Consider the following 17,707-nt stretch of genomic DNA (forward strand, 5'->3'; position numbering starts at 1 on the left):
AATAATTTTCACAGTAACATTTGAGGCTTTAAGCATACGTTTTACTGGTAGCTTTACATGTTTACTATGCTGGTCAAACCTAGGAAGAGGATTTACTTTCCTTTCAAAATTTTGCTCCAATTTGGCACTTGGCAGTTCTGGGCTGAGAATTACACACCAGTAATACTTTACATTTGCCAAATTTATTATTTAAAAAAAGTTCAATTTCAGCAAGTGCTGTTAGAAAGTAATTGTTCATGCTCAAATGAGAACTTCATATTCAATTTGTTTTCATTTCAGTTTTGACACCAATAGGCTTCCATACTTATCAAATGACAACCTATCATAAAATCCTCTAGATCATTTGTTCTCCTGAATGGAAATCAGTGATTAGATTTTGATACAACAACAAAACATCTACCAGCTGTATAAGAGAGAAGAGGAAAGACAGACATGGACAATACACAACCTCTCTGTTTAGAGATATTCACATTATTACCACATGACAATGCCAGTTTAATTTCCACGACCCGTTATTTAATGGCCAGTGATATTTCTTTGTAAAATTCTCAACACGTCAGCAACAAACGTTCAAGAATCTCCTTAAATCTTTGTTAATGACCAGTTGGTGTGGCGTACACAAACTGTAAATGTCACTGCTGCAGTAACAGTGCATCAACAGAACACAGTTTCTCCAACATTAAACCAGATGACCCATATGATGTCTCAGTGTGGCCCTCTGAAGCGCTAACTCAGCAGTGAGGCGGTTACCTTCTTCCCGAAGCTCTGCTCCGCCTCCCAGAGCTGAGCTTGCTGCTCGCCCTCGGCAACCGTCGCCACATCCTGCTTCTTATTGATCCTGTTCCTCCAGTCTTTCTCGCCGCTCTTCTTTAACAAGGCGACTCTGAGGGGCCGAGGGAGAGGCACAGGGTGAAGGAACGAGAGGCACTGTTGATCTGAATTAACACCCCACACACACACTATATACTGCAGTATGTTAGTTGGAGTAAAAAGATCCACTTTTATTTCAAATCTGCCAACTTTAGCTCGCTGCAGCCTGATGAGCAATTAAATTCACACTTAATCAAAAACCATATAACAAAAACATAATTTTCAATTCAAAACTAATTTTATTCTGCTAAATTATTAAACAGATATGAGTTTAAGAAAAAAAGACATTTACTGTTTTTAATCTGCTTTTCAAGGTGATATGTTCATTGCATGTTATATTCTGTATGTTAACTTTTTGTGCAAATACCGTGAAACCATGGTTATGTCGTCTAAGGTCATCATACTGTAAGGACAATATACTGACCAATGCCTAGCACATCGCAAACAAACCTAAATATCTGCACCAGGAGGACACTGAATGATTAATTTGTGTAAAAAAAAGAAAAAAAAAAGTGAATGACAGAAGTTGCATTGTTATGGACTTAATTGAAATAGGAGGAGTTTTAACTTGGAGCACAGAGAGGGCAGCATGCCCCCCACAACAAGCGCTCTGTTCCAGACAGAGAGGACACATCCTGTTCTGTCCCCAGACGTCCAAATCAATGCCCACAACAGGAAGTGAGCAGCCCTGACTCTGTCATCACTAACCGACTGCTTTGGAAGTGTGGGTGAGCCAAGCAGGTCCTGAAGTGGTCAGAGTGGGTGAAATGTGTAATAACAGGCAGACAACACACAGATGTTAACATGTTGTTCTGTTATGTCACCAATCAATTTAGAGCTCGACGGTTTATGTTTGCCCATCCTCTAACCAGCAGGCCGAGCCTCAATGTGACATAACTAGACTTACATAAACATGTGCCACTCCTGTGTTCAAGTTAATAATTGCATGGAAAGCAAAAACATATTCTTAATATGAGAAACTAACAAAAAGTAACATTTTGATCCACAACAATTGACAGAATAAAAGGGGTTTCTCCACTCTGACCTCCATGCTGCTCTTACCTCTCTCTGATGGACATGTGTCGGCCAATCGTCACGTCGGTCATCTCTTCCTCCTGATCAAGCTGGACCGGGCTGACAGACTGGCCCCCTGCTGGGCCCTGAGACTCGGCTATGGCCGATCCGAATGTGTCTCTGGATGTTACTGCGCTGGAGTCTGGGAGCTCTGTGACAGCAGACGCACAAGGACACACACACAGAGGAAGCAGGATCAATAAATTGAAAGCACAGCAATGTTAAAAATCACACCATGACAAACGGCTAACATAAAAAAAAGCAGAGTTTGAAGAAGCAGAGACACCGTTTGTCTCTGCCGCAGCTGTAATCAAACATCCCATGCTGCAGAAACCCTGAGATTTTCCCCTCTAAGTACAACCTGAGCAGCTCTAACAGACGGGCTGCTTCACTACCTTCTGTTTTTGTAACCTGACTGGCTGCATCAAGACCCTGAAGTGTTTGACTTAAAGTGATGACTGCTTTGACGTGAAGGAAGCCTGGAAACCACAGTCTGAATGTAAAGTTGTTTTTTTCCCCCCAAAACATTCTGGAGGTGTGACTGGGAAACGACATGGCTGACTGCTGAGTGAAACGTAAACCAGTGCTAGAAAGGGCCACAGCTGCATTATTTTAGATTTTTTTAATATAAATCTGGGATTCCATGCTCTAAGATTCAGGTCAATAACGCTGTAGTGCCTTAGCTCCACCAGAAGGTTTCTTCCTTCTCAGTTACTTTGAAGTTTAAGGGAAACGGAGTCGAGCCTATTGCATCGTAGCTTTGGTTCCCAACACTGAACCAATATCCAGTCAAAACTTATTATACACCACAAATGTTCAAAAATCTCCATTTTGTTTTTGTGGAGTAAAACATCCATGTGGTGTTTAAATGTGATCTGGAGGTGCCAAATGTAGAAAATATTCATTTAGGAGAACATCCATGTTTATGTAAATGGCACCTTAAAAATAACTGCACAAAGAAGCTACATCAGAATGATGAATAGAGCTGGATATGAACATTTTAACAAGCCATTTCAATTACAACACAAAGAACTGTGTTGAATACAAGCATTTTCTGTAGCTGTTAAAAAAAGAAAAAAAAAAAAGAAAAACATTCTCAAACTACATTTTGAGGTTTCTGAACTTACAAAAATAAAAACTGAACAAGTAGGATGATTAAAACAAGCCACAAAACCAATTTTGGTAAAAAGGTTGATAGTACTACGTTGTGTCTTTTTGTGTAAATGCAGTTAAATTTTAATATTAAAATTTGATTGGCTCTCAGCCTTTAACTCAGAATGTCTGGTCTTATGGTCAGTGGTCTTATCTCCACTTAAAAAATATGTTTTTGCAGTCTTAGAGAACATAAAACAAATACACAAAAAAAAAGAAAAGACAACCAAGCTAACATCAACTCAGAATGGTGTTTAAAGCCCCGGTGTCAATGGGACACAAGTCTCCTCATGGAGGAGTTGACTTGTATTTAAGCATTTTGAGGGTGGGAGTTAAGGGGTTAAACATCCTAGAACAGCCTGGTGGAATCATAATTTGGCTGATATTTGAATGATTTTCTGGAAAACTGCTAACTTCTTACAAATGTTGCATACTGACTTTCTTAAAAAATAGCAGTATTTTCATCCATTCAACAGGTATATTTTCCCCCTACATTCACAACCTTACTGCAGCCAAGTTTAAGTTTCATGAACTGTTTCCAATCAGTACAATTCCAAGGCCAATTCTTAGCAAAACCTTTTGTTTGTCCTCTGTAAAAAGTAACTAGTTTATAAAATTTCTTGTTGAACGTAACGGTTCAGCTCGGGGATCCATCCTATAGTTTTCTTAGCCCAACTTTAAAAAAGTCAGAGGGCATGTCACAGTAAGCATGAGGAGAAACCAAAGTGTGAGCTGTTCTCACCTCCACTGACGGCTCTGATCCTGTGGCTGTCTGTGTGTCGTCCTTCCTCTCTTGGATGTCGCCTCTGCTCTTCTCTGTCCTGGAACTTGTGAATCTCTGAGCTGTCCCCGCCTCTGGGACGCCAGCACTGCTCCTCCTCCTCCTCTTGTTCTTCTTCCTCCCACCATCTCTCCCTCCCAGTGTGTGGCTGGGGCAGAGCCGCCTGCCTGACCGCCGTCTCAGGAGAGGGCAGCCTCCTCTTCCCCACCTTCAGGTCCGTCATGTCGTTCCCCCGGTCAGTGAGTCGCTCCATGTCCATGCGGAGGTCCGAGGCGTCCGACAACCTCGCGGTTGTGTTGGGCTCGGCACGGACGGCGGCGCTCGCTATGTGGATGTCTCCGGCGTGGTCCGAGGAGACGGTGGCTCCGGGTCTGGGTGCAGAGGAGGACGAAGCGGCTCCGAACAGAGCTGCTGCGCCGTTCTGAAGCTGTCAAAGCAGGTGGAGTGGAAAGAGATGAAAGAAAGCACACCAAGATGTGGGTCAGTTTTGCTAAAATAGCTGCAAAGAGAGCTTCAGCAAAGTGCACACTCAGGCGGCCGAGGAGAATCGCGCTGACTAATCACAGCCGGACTGACTCACTGCACTTCCTGAGCTGAGCATCAAAGGGCAGCCTGTCCTGCACATCACGAGCCATCTCCCTCCACACAATGCATTTAGCTTCAGCGCACCACCACACTTCACTAATGCATTCAAAAATCATACCACAAACCCAACAGCCAGTAAGAGACAAAGGCAAACATCCAGAGATCAACAGAAATCTGGGTTTTTTTCTCTTTCTGCAGGTTTAGACTCGGATGTCAAAGTTGTTGACTTGTGTTCTCTCCTCTACTCCCATTTCATTTAAACCTTTTCTCCATCTTTCTCCCTTTTTCATCTGTGTCCATGACATTAGAAATGTATGGGACATTTCCAATGTCCATTATTTTATATATACAGTTGAGACCAGATATGTACATACACTGAATTTTGTTTTTTCCTCACTTAAGTTAAATTAGATCAAACTGTCATTTTACTCAGCTTCACTAGAATTACCAAAAATAATTTCCATTTTGGAGAGGACATTTTTTTAGATTGTTTTTTCAACTTTCCTTGAATTCAAAAGTTAAAATAAATGTGGTCGGTATCAGTTAACCGTCTTAAACCATCACTGGGGTCAAACCTTTTGGGTTTCCTTATACAAACTTCTGATAGGTTAACTATCAGAAGTTAACTGGAGGAACACATGAAACACTCTGTTTAACAACTTTTCTGGCATTTAGCAAACAGAAATAATTTTGGTAATTCCAATTAAGCTAAAGCAAGAAAACTTTGGTCTGATTTAACTTCAGACAGTGAGAAAAAAAAATTGTTGAATATTTGTGACTCGGTGTATGTAAATATTTAGTTTCAACTGTATATATACAAACCTTTATTAGACATTTCTTTGGATTCATTTCAAATGTAACAGACAAAAAAATAAAGACGAAAGGTTGGGGAAAATATTTAAAATGAAAGGAGGATAGGAGTAGAGGAGAGAACACAAGTTAAAACTCTAGAAGTCTGTTTCAAAACCTGCAGAAAGAGAAAAAACAGAACCAAGAAACCATAACGGTGAGAAATCTGTATATTTTTTCTAATTCATCTCCTTCTTCTCCCTGAAGTTGCTTCCAGGTAAACTTTTCTAGATCCTCTCTTCACCACAAAGGTTCCTTTTACTCCCTTCCTGGTGATAAGCTACATTTGGCAGGAACATCCATGCAGATACCAGCAATGCTTTACCGTATTACAGGCAGTGATGAGCACCGAGTGGGTCCTTTATGAGGAGCGGGGCCATGCGGCGCACATTCCCGATGCAATCACAGCAACACGGATGGGCGAAACGGTGTAACGCAGGTCATTTCTGACTAGAGAACGTGTCGTCCTCTGATGCAATCGCAGTGACTGTTCAGGGGAATCTTACTTGCAGTTGATCAACTGGGCTGTCACACAGCTCCGGTTCATCGTCTATGATGTCTGAATCTGAGAGCTCCTATAGCAGAGACAGCCACATGCTACAACACCGCTTTTTAAACTCAATATTGATCAAAAGTAATGCACAAACAGGGTTTTTTTTTTCATCTTTTTGCCATCTCTTGCTAATTGTACAACATTTGACTAATTTGTAATCTGCTTGTTTTGAGAAAAATCTGCGTCTTACTCCACATTTATTTATTTGACCTTTGTTTATGCAGGCTGTCCCAGTGAGGTCAAACTTCAAAGATCTCAATGACAAGAGAATGGTTATGATAAAACAAGAAAACAATTAGAAAAATGTAACTAAATTATCTCAATCCTAATAATTAAGTTGAATAAGCCAATAAAACGTTGCCTAAAAATAAGAAGAGTTTCCCCAAGATTTGTCTTAAAGGAAATTTGAATTGTCCAAAGTGATCAAAGTACCTTTTATTATTATTATTTTTCCAGAAAGTAGGTAAAAAAGTATTTTGAATGAATCAATTTTTCTGTATTTGACTAGAGTCAAATACAGATTTGACTCTGTTCAAATGTGTATCGGCAGTGCCAGAGCTAAAATGGATTTGAAAGTCAGCAGATCACTAATTTAAAAGTTGACTGTTCTTAGCATCAAGTCTCCAGAGACTACACCAAGATTAGGCAGTTTTACAATGCTAACCATGCTAAGAGCTAACATAAGATGCTAACAGGTTTAAATGTCAATTCTGTAAATCATTGCTTTGAAATAGTAAAACCTTGTTTTACAGCAACTGCTGTCACACACTCAGAGCAACACGTCTGAAATTTAAATCTCCTCGGCTGCTCCTGCACCTCATAAAACTTTGGCTCAGTTAGCGGCTGTATGTCAGCCGCCAGAAGTGTCCTGCAGCCCTACGCTCCTTCATATGTAATGCAATTTCAAAATCTGTAAATCCTAAAGAAGTTAGAAATCCTCACTTTTGAAGGTACTTTGAAAATCTCACCCAAAGTTTAAAGAGCAGACAAAACAAAGGAAATGTCTGAAACATACATCCTTTCCATGATTGCACAAATTAATGCTAAAACTAAGTTTTTTAGGTTTGCCTCTTTTAAGACCTCTTGGCAACTGTAAATAATGTCTTCCAATAACACAAATACATATTTTAAAATTTTGTGTCAACTTTAAACATGTCTTAACTCAAATGATACACCTAGATTTTGGTGTATAAAGTCAAACAGAGTGACTAGAGAGACCTCCCCACCTGCTCCATATCTCCCACGGTGATGGGCTGCGTCTGGTAGCGAGCGTTGGCTCGGCGCTGGCGGCTGTCTCCTCGGGTTCGGGTGACTCTGCTCACCGGCTGAGCGAGTCGGTTGAACAGCGCCATCTTCTCCGCCAGGCTGAGGGTGCAGACATCCGGCTCCTCGGAGTGTTGACCCGCCGTCTCGACTCTTCCTTCCATCGCAGACGCCTGCTTTGAGCCCTGGGCCTCCTGAGAGGCCGGCGCTTGGTGCCGGGCTGCGGAGCTCTGCTGTAGGGATGCCTGCAGGCTGAGGGGAGGACAATGTGAAGATGAGCAGGTAAGCAGCATGCTGCATTATGTTACAGGTCTGTTCAAACGCAAATCAAGTTTGCATGTTTGTTGCACAAGCATAGTGAGTTTTATACGCCAGACAAAGTACAATTTATAACGTAATCATGCAATTTCCCCTCATAACACAGGAGGGCATCAAAGCTTAAATATAGAGAGCATCCTGCATGGAGCCATCCAGATGTGAGAAGGTTGTTATGATGTGGTGAGCCAGGCACAGTCAGAGACATTTAAGGATGACTCAGTCTCTCATGCTCGTGCACACACACATACACACACACACGTTTGTGTACCTGTAAGAGGGGAGGGCATTGCTGCCAACTAGGGTGTAGCTATCAGCACACACTAGAGAAGACGGGTCAGTCTGAGAGGGGGCACTAGGTCAGGGGCAGCACACACACACGTGGTAGAGAAAATACAAAATGACGCAAGTATTATTCAAATATGATTGAACTACAGTGACTTCTAAGTGTGAAAAAGTTCAACATTCTACATTTTTTCACATTATAAACACAAATTTTAATACATTTCTTTGGAATTTCATGGGAAAGCCAACAGAGATTAGAACATAGTTAAAGCTAAATTAAAGGTATTGTGTGTATCTTACTCTCTTGCTGATAAATATTTCTGCTTTTTTAATTAAAAACAAGAAAATGTGGCCCATCTGTATTTTCAGCTATAATTTGGACACGACCAATAAAGATTAAAACATAATCATGTGTTGCAATGGTCTAGTCAAAGTCCAGATCCAAGTTGTTTAGAGAATCTGGGAAGAACCCAGAATTAGTTTTCATAGATCTTCTGTTTCAAATCTGACTGAACTTTGGATATTTTGCAGATATTTTAGTGTCTAGATGTGGAAAGCTTGTAGAGACGTAACCCAAAAGATGAACACTGAGGTACTTTCCTTTAGCACCTCAGGAACGACTGTGTTGGCCCATCACATAAAATGTCAATAAATCATATTAGTTTGTGCTTATAGAGGGGAAAAGGTCCAACGGGTGTGAATACTAAAAAATGTCATCTGAAAATAATGAAAGTCAAAGGAAAATGAAATCTTCAACATGGATGACAAACTGTTACATTAAGTTGGTTTTAGTTGAACTCAAACATGATTTATTAATGGCATAGAGCCAACCCGCAGTCTGACAGCATGGCTGTTTGTCCTCAGACTGATGTTGATGGACTCAAGTTGTTCCAGCTTTTGATCGGCTGGATTTAGTTTAACGGGATTCGTTCTGTGTGAGGCGTTTCAGCATCAGACTCAGAACTCACGTAGCAGCTATGACTACTTCCTCTGTGGTGACCGGCTGAGTCCTCGATCGGTCCTGTGTCCGCCTCAGTCTTCTGTCCACTGCTGCATTCCTGGAGCGCGGTTTGGGAATTCCTCCATCAATGCTCTTCTCCAGTTCCTGGAAAAGAAAAAAAACAGAGGAGATTATCATAAATAAATACAATAAGCTGTGTAGGATCATCTCAAATGTTGAAGACAATGTTGTGGAGGGAAGAGATATATTCTATTATATCAGCAAGATTAGAAATCAGAGTAAGAACTTATTATTTAATTAGCAAGCACACCGACCCATAACCACCACCAAGTTTGATGTGTTTTATTTGGATTTTATGAGACAGATCAACACAAAGTAGAATCTATAATGTGAAGTGGCAGAAAACTCAGTTTTCATTTATTTTACTTAAACATATAATATGGGGCCCAAATTAGTTTATTTAGCCTGGTGACACAGTGTTCCAATAGTAATATTTGTATTATCCCAATATTGAAAAAAAGATTTGAGATCGGGTATTGGTGACAATGTGCCCGATCCATAAAAGTGGATCTATTCAGACTCATTCTATGCTCTGAGCAACATTATGCTTTAATATTTATCTTACATTATGTTTAGAATTTTCTGTATCATATTGGTATAGATCGATACCAAAACTCATATCTGCATTGGAAGTAAAATAAAAAAAATAAATTAAAAAAAAAAAAAAAAAAAAAGAAGTAGATTGGTACATCCGTAGTTTAAACCAAGGTAAGGTTCTAAAACAATGTCCACAACTTTGGACATGTAACAGAGAACTGCTTAATCCATAAAAACTGGAAAGAGTATGCAAACCAACCAAACCGTACTTTTAAATAAAGAATAAAAAAAAATGCATACTTGTTTTTCCACTTATTTATGCACTACTGTGTCTCAATTCATCCCATACATGGAAACAGTCAAGATCCAACATCAGATGGAGCTGATATTTGTGTCTTTTATTAATAGCACATGTCTGCGAGTTCTGCATTTGAAACCAGGATGTAATTTAAAGTAACCAGCAGGTCAAAGGGCACTAAGGAAGGAGCTGCAACTCACCCTGAAGAGAGAACGCTTCGCTGCCACGCTCAGTTTGGCTCGATCGTCCAGCTTTTCTTCATCAGCTACACAAAACAGTGAAGCACAAAGAATAAAGGTTGGAAAATCTGTCTTTACTGGATAGAAAATATAAAACTAATCATTTGGTTCAGCAGAACTAGATTTGTTGCCTCTAAAATACTTCCTGATATTCCTCTTCGGTGATGAGCTATAAAAATGTTAAGAACTTTACGAGTCCTTTGACATTGGTCACATGAATGTTCTGAGTAGATTCATTCAGGCATGTTAAAGCAATGAGAAAGCTATGGTGCATGCAGTGTTTGGCCTTTGTACAAGAGAGCACTGTAAATCAATATAAGTAGTGTTTAAAACATGGTGGTGCATGGAAGCAGGTGAAAATATCACTTTCATATGCCACCTACAGCACATTGAATAGTGAGGCTGAATTTGCTGTTGCACTTCATTTGAGATCCGAGTTACACTTTTCAAATCACCGACACGTTTTCTTTAAAAATCGTAAAGTTCTTTGTTTTTGTTTCAGAAAAACAACTGTTGATGAAAGCAGCATGAAAAATCAGATGCCTGAGCTGCAGTTCAAATACTTTCAGGACACTTATCTTCATGTTTGTTCAGCCCAGATGCTGAGAAAAACACAAAAAAAATAAAACACTGTGCTGGGATCAATTATCCAAGGTAAAAATCATGGGGCAGGAAAAGTTTGTTTATTAATTCCATGAGTTGGATAAAGCCTAGCAGATGTCAGCTATTTCTCTCGTGTGTATGACGATTTATGAAGCTCCTAAAGTTCAGACCTGAACCTTGTCACATGGAATGTGCAAAATATAATCAAACTAGTGTTACTATAGGATAATCTTTACATAGGTCTCCATAAAACAATGTCATTTTATAGCTGGCAGCAAAGATAAACCATTAAACATTAAGGCCTGGGGAGAAAAGACTCGAGATCTGCAGGTGTGTGTGTCATTACTGCATACACACACACACACACACACACACACACACACACACACACACAAGTTGTGCAAGACACATGACATCACCAAACAACTATTTCCTTTGATTGACTCAGCTGCACATAATTCTTGTCAGTACAAAAGTGTCCTGGCTGAAAGTGTGTTTATGAGAACCAGATGAGTTGCTTTTGCCCTCAGAGTAGCTGCTGTGTTATGCTACTGTGAGCACCGTTAATGACTCTGAAACGCGACTCTAAAGTGTTTCCCTTCCTTTTATGAAATAAAAATCTATGTGCAAACTAAAATAGCCCTAGCTGCCTTAAAATATGTGAAATAATAGCAAAAGAAATGCCACCTAACAACAGACTTTTAGAAGACATGCAGCATCTTGCTGGAAACACTGAAGAACCTCAACTCCAGTCTGCACCGTCCCTCTTGTCACTGGCTGCATTTCCATTACAAATGTGCACAAAACTTTGTCGGTCAATATTCCGCGAATTACAAAACCCCCCACAATTTTGTAACTGCAGTGTTTCCATTAAATAAGAAATGCGATCAAAATCACATCAACCAACTACTTTGTCATTGTCTTCATCTTTTCCGCTAGTAGTAACTTTCTGTTGATCACATGACTCGTGTGATGCGAAAAAGCAGTTTTGTGAAATTTTGATACAGCTGAAAAAAAAAAAAAAAAAAACCCACCTCATCCAAGCAAGAAAAATTAATGGAGACCATAGTAGGTGGTGAGATGCAAATCGATAATTCTGTTGTCAGTCCTTGAGACGTTACTTTATAAGCTCAAGTTTAGCGTCTGTGAAAGAAGACGTTAAACCCAACTACAACATAGACAGAGCAGGACGCAAGACCACAGCTTTAGAGAAACCAATTCATCTTATTCAGTTGCTTAAATGCACATCATTTGATTTACTTTTAATCAAAACATGTTCTGTTGTCAGAAGATATTGCTTATAGGAAGATTGTTGGTGGCGTACCACCTTTTGCATTTCATCTGCCAACCATCGACTGTTGTGTGAACTACAGTCAAATGAAAACTTTTCATGAGTGAAAGCTCACCCATGAATACACCAAGTCCTGGGAAAGCACATATTCGAAAACACTGAAAACCTATCAACTTAGCTTGTTCTGATACTTAGGATCTACTCAGAAATCTCTCTTGAATCAAACAGAAACATGACTTACCTTCTGTGGAGGCAAAGTCTGAGCTCATACAGGACCTTCAAAAGTGTAAAGAAAAAAAAGAGAAAATCAGTAAAAGCTTCTTATTGAGTTGCAACAAAATAAGAGTAGTGACTGATTGTGAAAGAGACGCAAAGAAAGTTAGTTGCTTCTGGTTTGCAGGGAAGAAATGAATAGAACAAGGCAACAGCAAAGCAGACTGAGCAGGAGCATTAGACAGCCTTAAGGAAGTCTGTGCTTTTCTGTGATCCTTGGCTCTTATTTCTCACAATGGTCAATTCATGCTTCTGAGCTGTGGTCACACGTCAAGACCGCTGCCAAAATCCAATTAGAGGAACCTTTGGTCATTAAGCTTCCTCGTTTCCTAATGTTAGAGTGAGGGGCAAAATTAACGAGAGTGTTTATGGTCGATTATCAAGGTACTCCTATTGGTCAGACGGAAACCAAAACAAAGACAAGAATCTCATTATGGATTCAAACGTTAAATAATTGACGATACAGTGCAAATGGGAAAATCAGAAGTACTCACCAGATCAGGATTAAAAACAACATTTCTAACGATCTTAATTTGATTAACATGCAGTCATGAACATTTATTTAGTCTCCTAACCTCTGAGTCATGCATTCTCCAGTGTAAAGAAATACCTATGAGTTTCCTGCCGTTCAGCAGAAGTGACAGGCTGAGTCCTAAACCTTTCTGAGGTCTTTCGACTCTCCCCAGGACAGATATAGAGCAGAGGCTGGTGCCCCCTTTCCCTAGCACCTCTCCAGGGTGCCTGGTAGACCCTGTGTTCACTCGGATCCTCAATGTCACTGAAGGGAGTGCAAAGGGAGAGGGGTCAACAGATAAGGAGCCCAATGGAGAGCAAAGCGATATGGTGGCACAAATGTGTCCCTTTAGACACACCTCCATTTCAAGTCCAGCACAGAAGTAATGTCATGCAGAAAAGTTAGCAGTGAAAGCATACATAAGCACTGGGCCGATGTAGAACCAGGCACAGTTGGGATAAAGGACGTAGTCGTTCCACACGAAGCCCAGTGTTAGCTTAGTTAGCTGATTAGCATATGGACTTAAGAGTTTAGTAACACTGCAAGCTCTAAATATGCTTTCATGTCAACTTCACACATATTTTAGTAGCTTGTTAGTGTTACTGGCCAGCTGATGTTAGTTAAGAAGCTTCCGCAGCAGCCAGGCGGTAAGCAGCGGTGATGTAACATTCAGCTTTTCCACCTACAGCTCGTTCCTGCGTCTGCTTGGAGGCGTGGTGGTGCTCTCCATGTACGAGTTTCTGAGCTTGGCCACAGACACCCGACGGTCCTGTTGACTCTCTCTGGTCCCGACACTGTCACACTCCTGGACTTCTCTGAAGTCTTGCAGCTGAGTGCTCCTTTGACTTGAACCAACATCTGACACCAAGTGGTTGACAGCAGTCCTGGAGGTGGAGGTGCTTTGGATTACATGGGGATGGATGTGGGTTGCTGTCGGTACTTTGTGAACATAAATGACATTTTCTTGCCCTCGAGGTCTCCACTCTGTTGCGTGCAGAGAGGCGCTGTGCTCAGGTTTCTCTGCTCTGGCTGTTACTCCAGATCTTGGATGCTCCTCTAGAGCAGCATCTCGAGCCTGGCTGAGGCTGTACATCCCCATTTCCTCCTCACTTCTTCCTCTCTGTGGGTCCTCCATACTTCTCTCCCTACGACGGATCTCTGAAGGCAAGACGGCTTTCCTGCTCCTCAGGAGACCCTCTGTTTTCACCCCTTCTGCTTCCTCAGTCTCATCAGGTTCAGTCCGTTTTTCTTGGTCCTGCTCGGTTCTAATTGTCGGACCAGAGGTCATAGAGAGATAACTTGGGTAACCACCAAGTTCCTCTCCTCCTTTGTGACTAGATCTGCTAAAATGACCTTGAGGATCGTGATAGGCCTGGAAGTAGGTCTGCTGGGGGCCTGCTGGCTCTCCGTGGTAGCGGCTTGGAGCAGAAGTCTGGGGTCGGTGCTGAAGCCGTCTGTGGTATCCAGAGATGTCAGTGAACTTTTCCGGCTCTGGATTTCTCTGGTGCCCGTCCTCTCTGGCAAGCCTCTCTCTAACTTTGATTCTTCAGGGAAACAAAGAGCTAGTTACCATTTGGGAAACGTTGGTGGAAAAATGGCAGCAGATACAAACTCATAATGGAAAAACATTGTTAAGTCAACCTGGCTGAAAATCCAAAACCTGCATTGCCAGGTCAGGCTCATCAATACATACATTGTTATTATCCCCATTCCATTATTGTGCATCTCATAAAGCAAGTAAGCAACATACTAGAAAGTCAGTAACAAGTGCTTTGTTTCATCCTGTATTGAGCATAACCACAGTGGGTAAATAGCTTGAAAATAGGGACACCAATAAATTAGCACAGATTTTCTTAATTTTGGGAGGTTGGCTCTTGGCAGATTTCAGCATCAGTCAATGTCCACTTTTGCTTTGCTGTGAGAGAGGACTGACTGACTGACCCACAAACTAGGTGGTCAGTTGAGTTAATCGTCACCTCACTGCTGCCAACTTGTGGGGTAAATTTGCTGCTATTTTCAATGACTTTTCAGACAAAAAATAAAAAATTAAGTAAAATCTGTATTGGCCAATATTAGAATCGGCAGGTCTTTTTAAAGATCGGTGTGGCCCTACTTAAGAACAATGTTGAGGCTCAGCAAGGTGGACGATACAGAATCTACTGCAGTCAGAAAATGTTGACGATAGATGTGAATCAAGATTTTTAACATATGAATAAGAAAGCATCCTGCAAAAGTATTCTGAGCCGTTGCCCTTTTCCATTTTTTTCACAGTACAAACAACTGGAGAGTTTTACTGCAATTCTACATGACAGATTTCAACCTTTCTATTGTAGCTCTGATTGTACGTTTAGTGCTTTACTGTAGGAAGGCGAACCAACGGTCAATTCTCCAGTAACTTAAAGCCTCCAAGAGGTTTTCTTCCATTCCTCACCACATGATGCTGCCACCACCATTTTAAAGCTTTCAATGTGTTAAACTTTGCCAACTTTATTCCTAACATGTCTCCTCTACAAATTAAGTGACTTTTGAAAAGAAGATAGATTTTTATTTTTTAAGTAGGTGGGGAAACTATGCAGTCATTTCCTCCCACTTCCTAATTACCGCTACGCATTTCTTTGTGTTGGTCTTTCACTATAAAATACAGTAAAGCTTGAGCTTATAGAGTGATTAAAATGTAAAGAGCCAGTGGATATAAATACTTCTGCAAGGCACTGTATACAGTAGGACGCACACAAACTGTACAATACATATAAGAGCAGAGGGTAAGTAACAATAAAAATCAGTCAGTTATATTTTGTGTAAATATTAACCAGACACAGGCAAATGAAGCATGAAGAAGATGGAGTTATGGTCCGATGGGCTTATGATGGTGAAGATGATTATGTCAGGTGACTGAATTTCTCTTCCATTTAGTGAAATTAAATGGAGCCCACACTGTGTGAGTGGTATGACGGTCCTGGGTCCCTGGAAGACCAGCAGGTTAAGAGCAGCTGCTCATGAAGGTTGGTGGGTCTGGGGTTTAGCCCGGCTCAATGAGGGGAGGGGGACGCACAACCAGCCTGTGTGTGTGTACCTTGAAGGCCAGTTGATGAGGGAGTGGGTTTCACCCTCGGCATCAGTCTGGAGGAACCAATCAGAGCTAAGGGTCGCTCCTGCACTGCTCCGTGGAAAACCCAGTGGGAAACACGAGTGAGTGACCAGGTATGTGGGGAAACAGTCTGCAGCGGTCTACACACCACCACATTACACACACATTGAGCTTGACCACAGTAGGAATGAACCTGGTCACCAGAAGAAGAATAAAAAAAATAAAAATAAATAAAAATAAAAAAAAACCTCTGCCTGGTTACAGAGTTCACCGTTTCTGTGGTTTTAGAAGAGACCTTAACTACAATGAAATCCCCCAATCTGTTATGTAAGGAGCTGTGGTCACCATGTTCACAATCTTTTCATGTAAATGATAATTTTCTACAGACAGAAAGATCATTTTCCTTCTCGTGATTAAACCAAGTCACGAACAATGACGTCACACACAGCTGAAGATAAATGGACTTCAGTTGGAGGAACTTAGGACTAAGACCAGAAAGACTAATTCAGATCAGATGAATTTCCGATCCCGTTTAGAATCAATAGCATGTGAGGAATTATTGTACAGTCACATATTTATGTCTGTGTATAACCTGAGCTTCCATTATACATATCTTTGTCACACCAGGGGCTTGTGGTCTTTTGCCAAAGGCAAAAGAGAAATCCTACAACCACTCCATTTGTGTTTATATTTTGTGAAGAAGGAACTTGTGCTAAAAGTTGTTTTTTTTTTTTTTAGAGGTCTCTGTGTCGTTTCCTTCAGTGGATTTTGTTGTGGAGCCCAACAGGCATGGGGGTGAACAGGTTGCTCAAAGGGTTTGGTTGGTTGGACACAGCCCAGTGTGAAAGAGAACCACAGCAACTGGAATTGTAATAAATGTTGCCGGACTAACAGGTGGGAAAACTCCTTTAATTATGTGTTTTACAGCCACATGGCATCATTTGATAACATGGTCATGTAACTGTTACCTTGATCTGTAATAAAAAATGCTACATATATCAAAAGAAATTTGACTTTATAATTTAACATCTAAAAATTGGGCCTCTGTCTCTGAAAAACTCTTGCTCTTTCTGAAACGCCACCTTCAGGAAGTCATCACAACGTCACTCCTACCCTACCCCAACCCTTTTAATGTTTTTCACCAGTGTTTCACTGAGAAGTAGTATTTTACATAATCCTGCCTCTGTCCAAACTGAAAAGCTACTTTCAAAAAGTCAAAATGGACTTTTGAGGTTCAGGTTCAAATCAAACATATCCTGAAATGTTTCTCCCCCCGTTACTCCCACGGTCCTCAGAGAAGAGGTTTTCTTCTTTGTTTCTGTATCTTTATGCTGGGCTAGTTTTGATCAAACCCAGCTGTGGGTCAGAGGTGTGACCGTGGAGTCACGCTGAGCCAGCCTGTAACAAACACCCACCCCTGCTCCATAGGAACTAGCTTCCCAGCCAAGTTTTGAAATCTGAGAGGGACACTGAGGACAGAGTGAGAGGGTGAAGCGGACATGAGCGCAGACGGATGAGCACAGACTGCCCGGTCGTGTGAAGAATAAAGCAATGCATCTTCATAGGTTTGTTCATAGCTGCACATAGCAGGGTTATGGGCTGGTCAATGTTTGGGTTGGGTCAGGGAGCTCTTACAAGACGTCAGGAACATTTAGAGGTGCTCACAAATTCCTTCAACACTTAAGTCTGCACGTAAGTCCAAACTGGCTGAATTCTAAGATTTTTGTGGAAGCAGAACAATTATCTCTGAGTGCTAAGGAGATATTCCCTGGCTGACATGAAAACTTTGAGAATGCAAGTCAGTTCTAAACAAAAAGAGAATCCAAGGCAAAAGTTCATTCTGGTCCCTCGAGCACCTCGGGCCATTTGGCTGACACTGTTAAAAATGACCTTGCCCCAACTCACTTAGCATCCCATGAAATAATTAAACGCAACTTAAGAATTTATGCCAGTAAAGTTGACATTTGTCCTGTTCCAAAAACAGAGATTAACTTTCAGAGCAACAGATGAATGCAAAACCAGAGGCTGGCATCGTCCCAACAGCCATGGAAATCGCTCTTGTGAAACAAACAACTCAGCCAGGAGTGGCTCATTTGGGAATCTAAAGAACAAAACA

At 41.1% G+C, this 17,707-nt stretch overlaps 1 protein-coding gene across 14 annotated transcripts in view; it reads right to left on the reverse strand.

Annotated features, from left to right (window-relative positions):
- svila (supervillin a) overlaps positions 1-17,707 on the reverse strand; it is a 46,902-nt gene that overhangs the window by 18,368 nt on the left and 10,827 nt on the right. For 10 of the 14 annotated variants that reach the window (XM_088001527.1, XM_088001528.1, XM_088001531.1 and 7 more), the window contains exons 7-15: positions 13,190-14,047; positions 11,958-11,992; positions 9,784-9,848; positions 8,696-8,832; positions 7,714-7,797; positions 7,091-7,379; positions 3,839-4,304; positions 1,933-2,095; positions 751-883 (exon numbers count right to left, since the gene is read on the reverse strand). In XM_088001527.1, coding sequence (XP_087857653.1) covers positions 751-883; positions 1,933-2,095; positions 3,839-4,304; positions 7,091-7,379; positions 7,714-7,797; positions 8,696-8,832; positions 9,784-9,848; positions 11,958-11,992; positions 13,190-14,047 — 2,230 coding nt within the window. Of the gene's footprint in view, positions 1-750; positions 884-1,932; positions 2,096-3,838; positions 4,305-7,090; positions 7,380-7,713; positions 7,798-8,695; positions 8,833-9,783; positions 9,849-11,957; positions 11,993-12,599; positions 12,768-13,189; positions 14,048-15,576; positions 15,661-17,707 lie in introns of all 14 variants that reach the window. The other 4 variants (XM_015007030.2, XM_088001534.1, XM_088001539.1 and 1 more) reach the window with 4 other exon arrangements.

Source organism: Poecilia mexicana, unplaced genomic scaffold, assembly GCF_051168715.1.
Source record: "Poecilia mexicana isolate PSO_F unplaced genomic scaffold, ASM5116871v1 scaffold_20, whole genome shotgun sequence".
Lineage (NCBI taxonomy): Eukaryota > Metazoa > Chordata > Actinopteri > Cyprinodontiformes > Poeciliidae > Poecilia > Poecilia mexicana.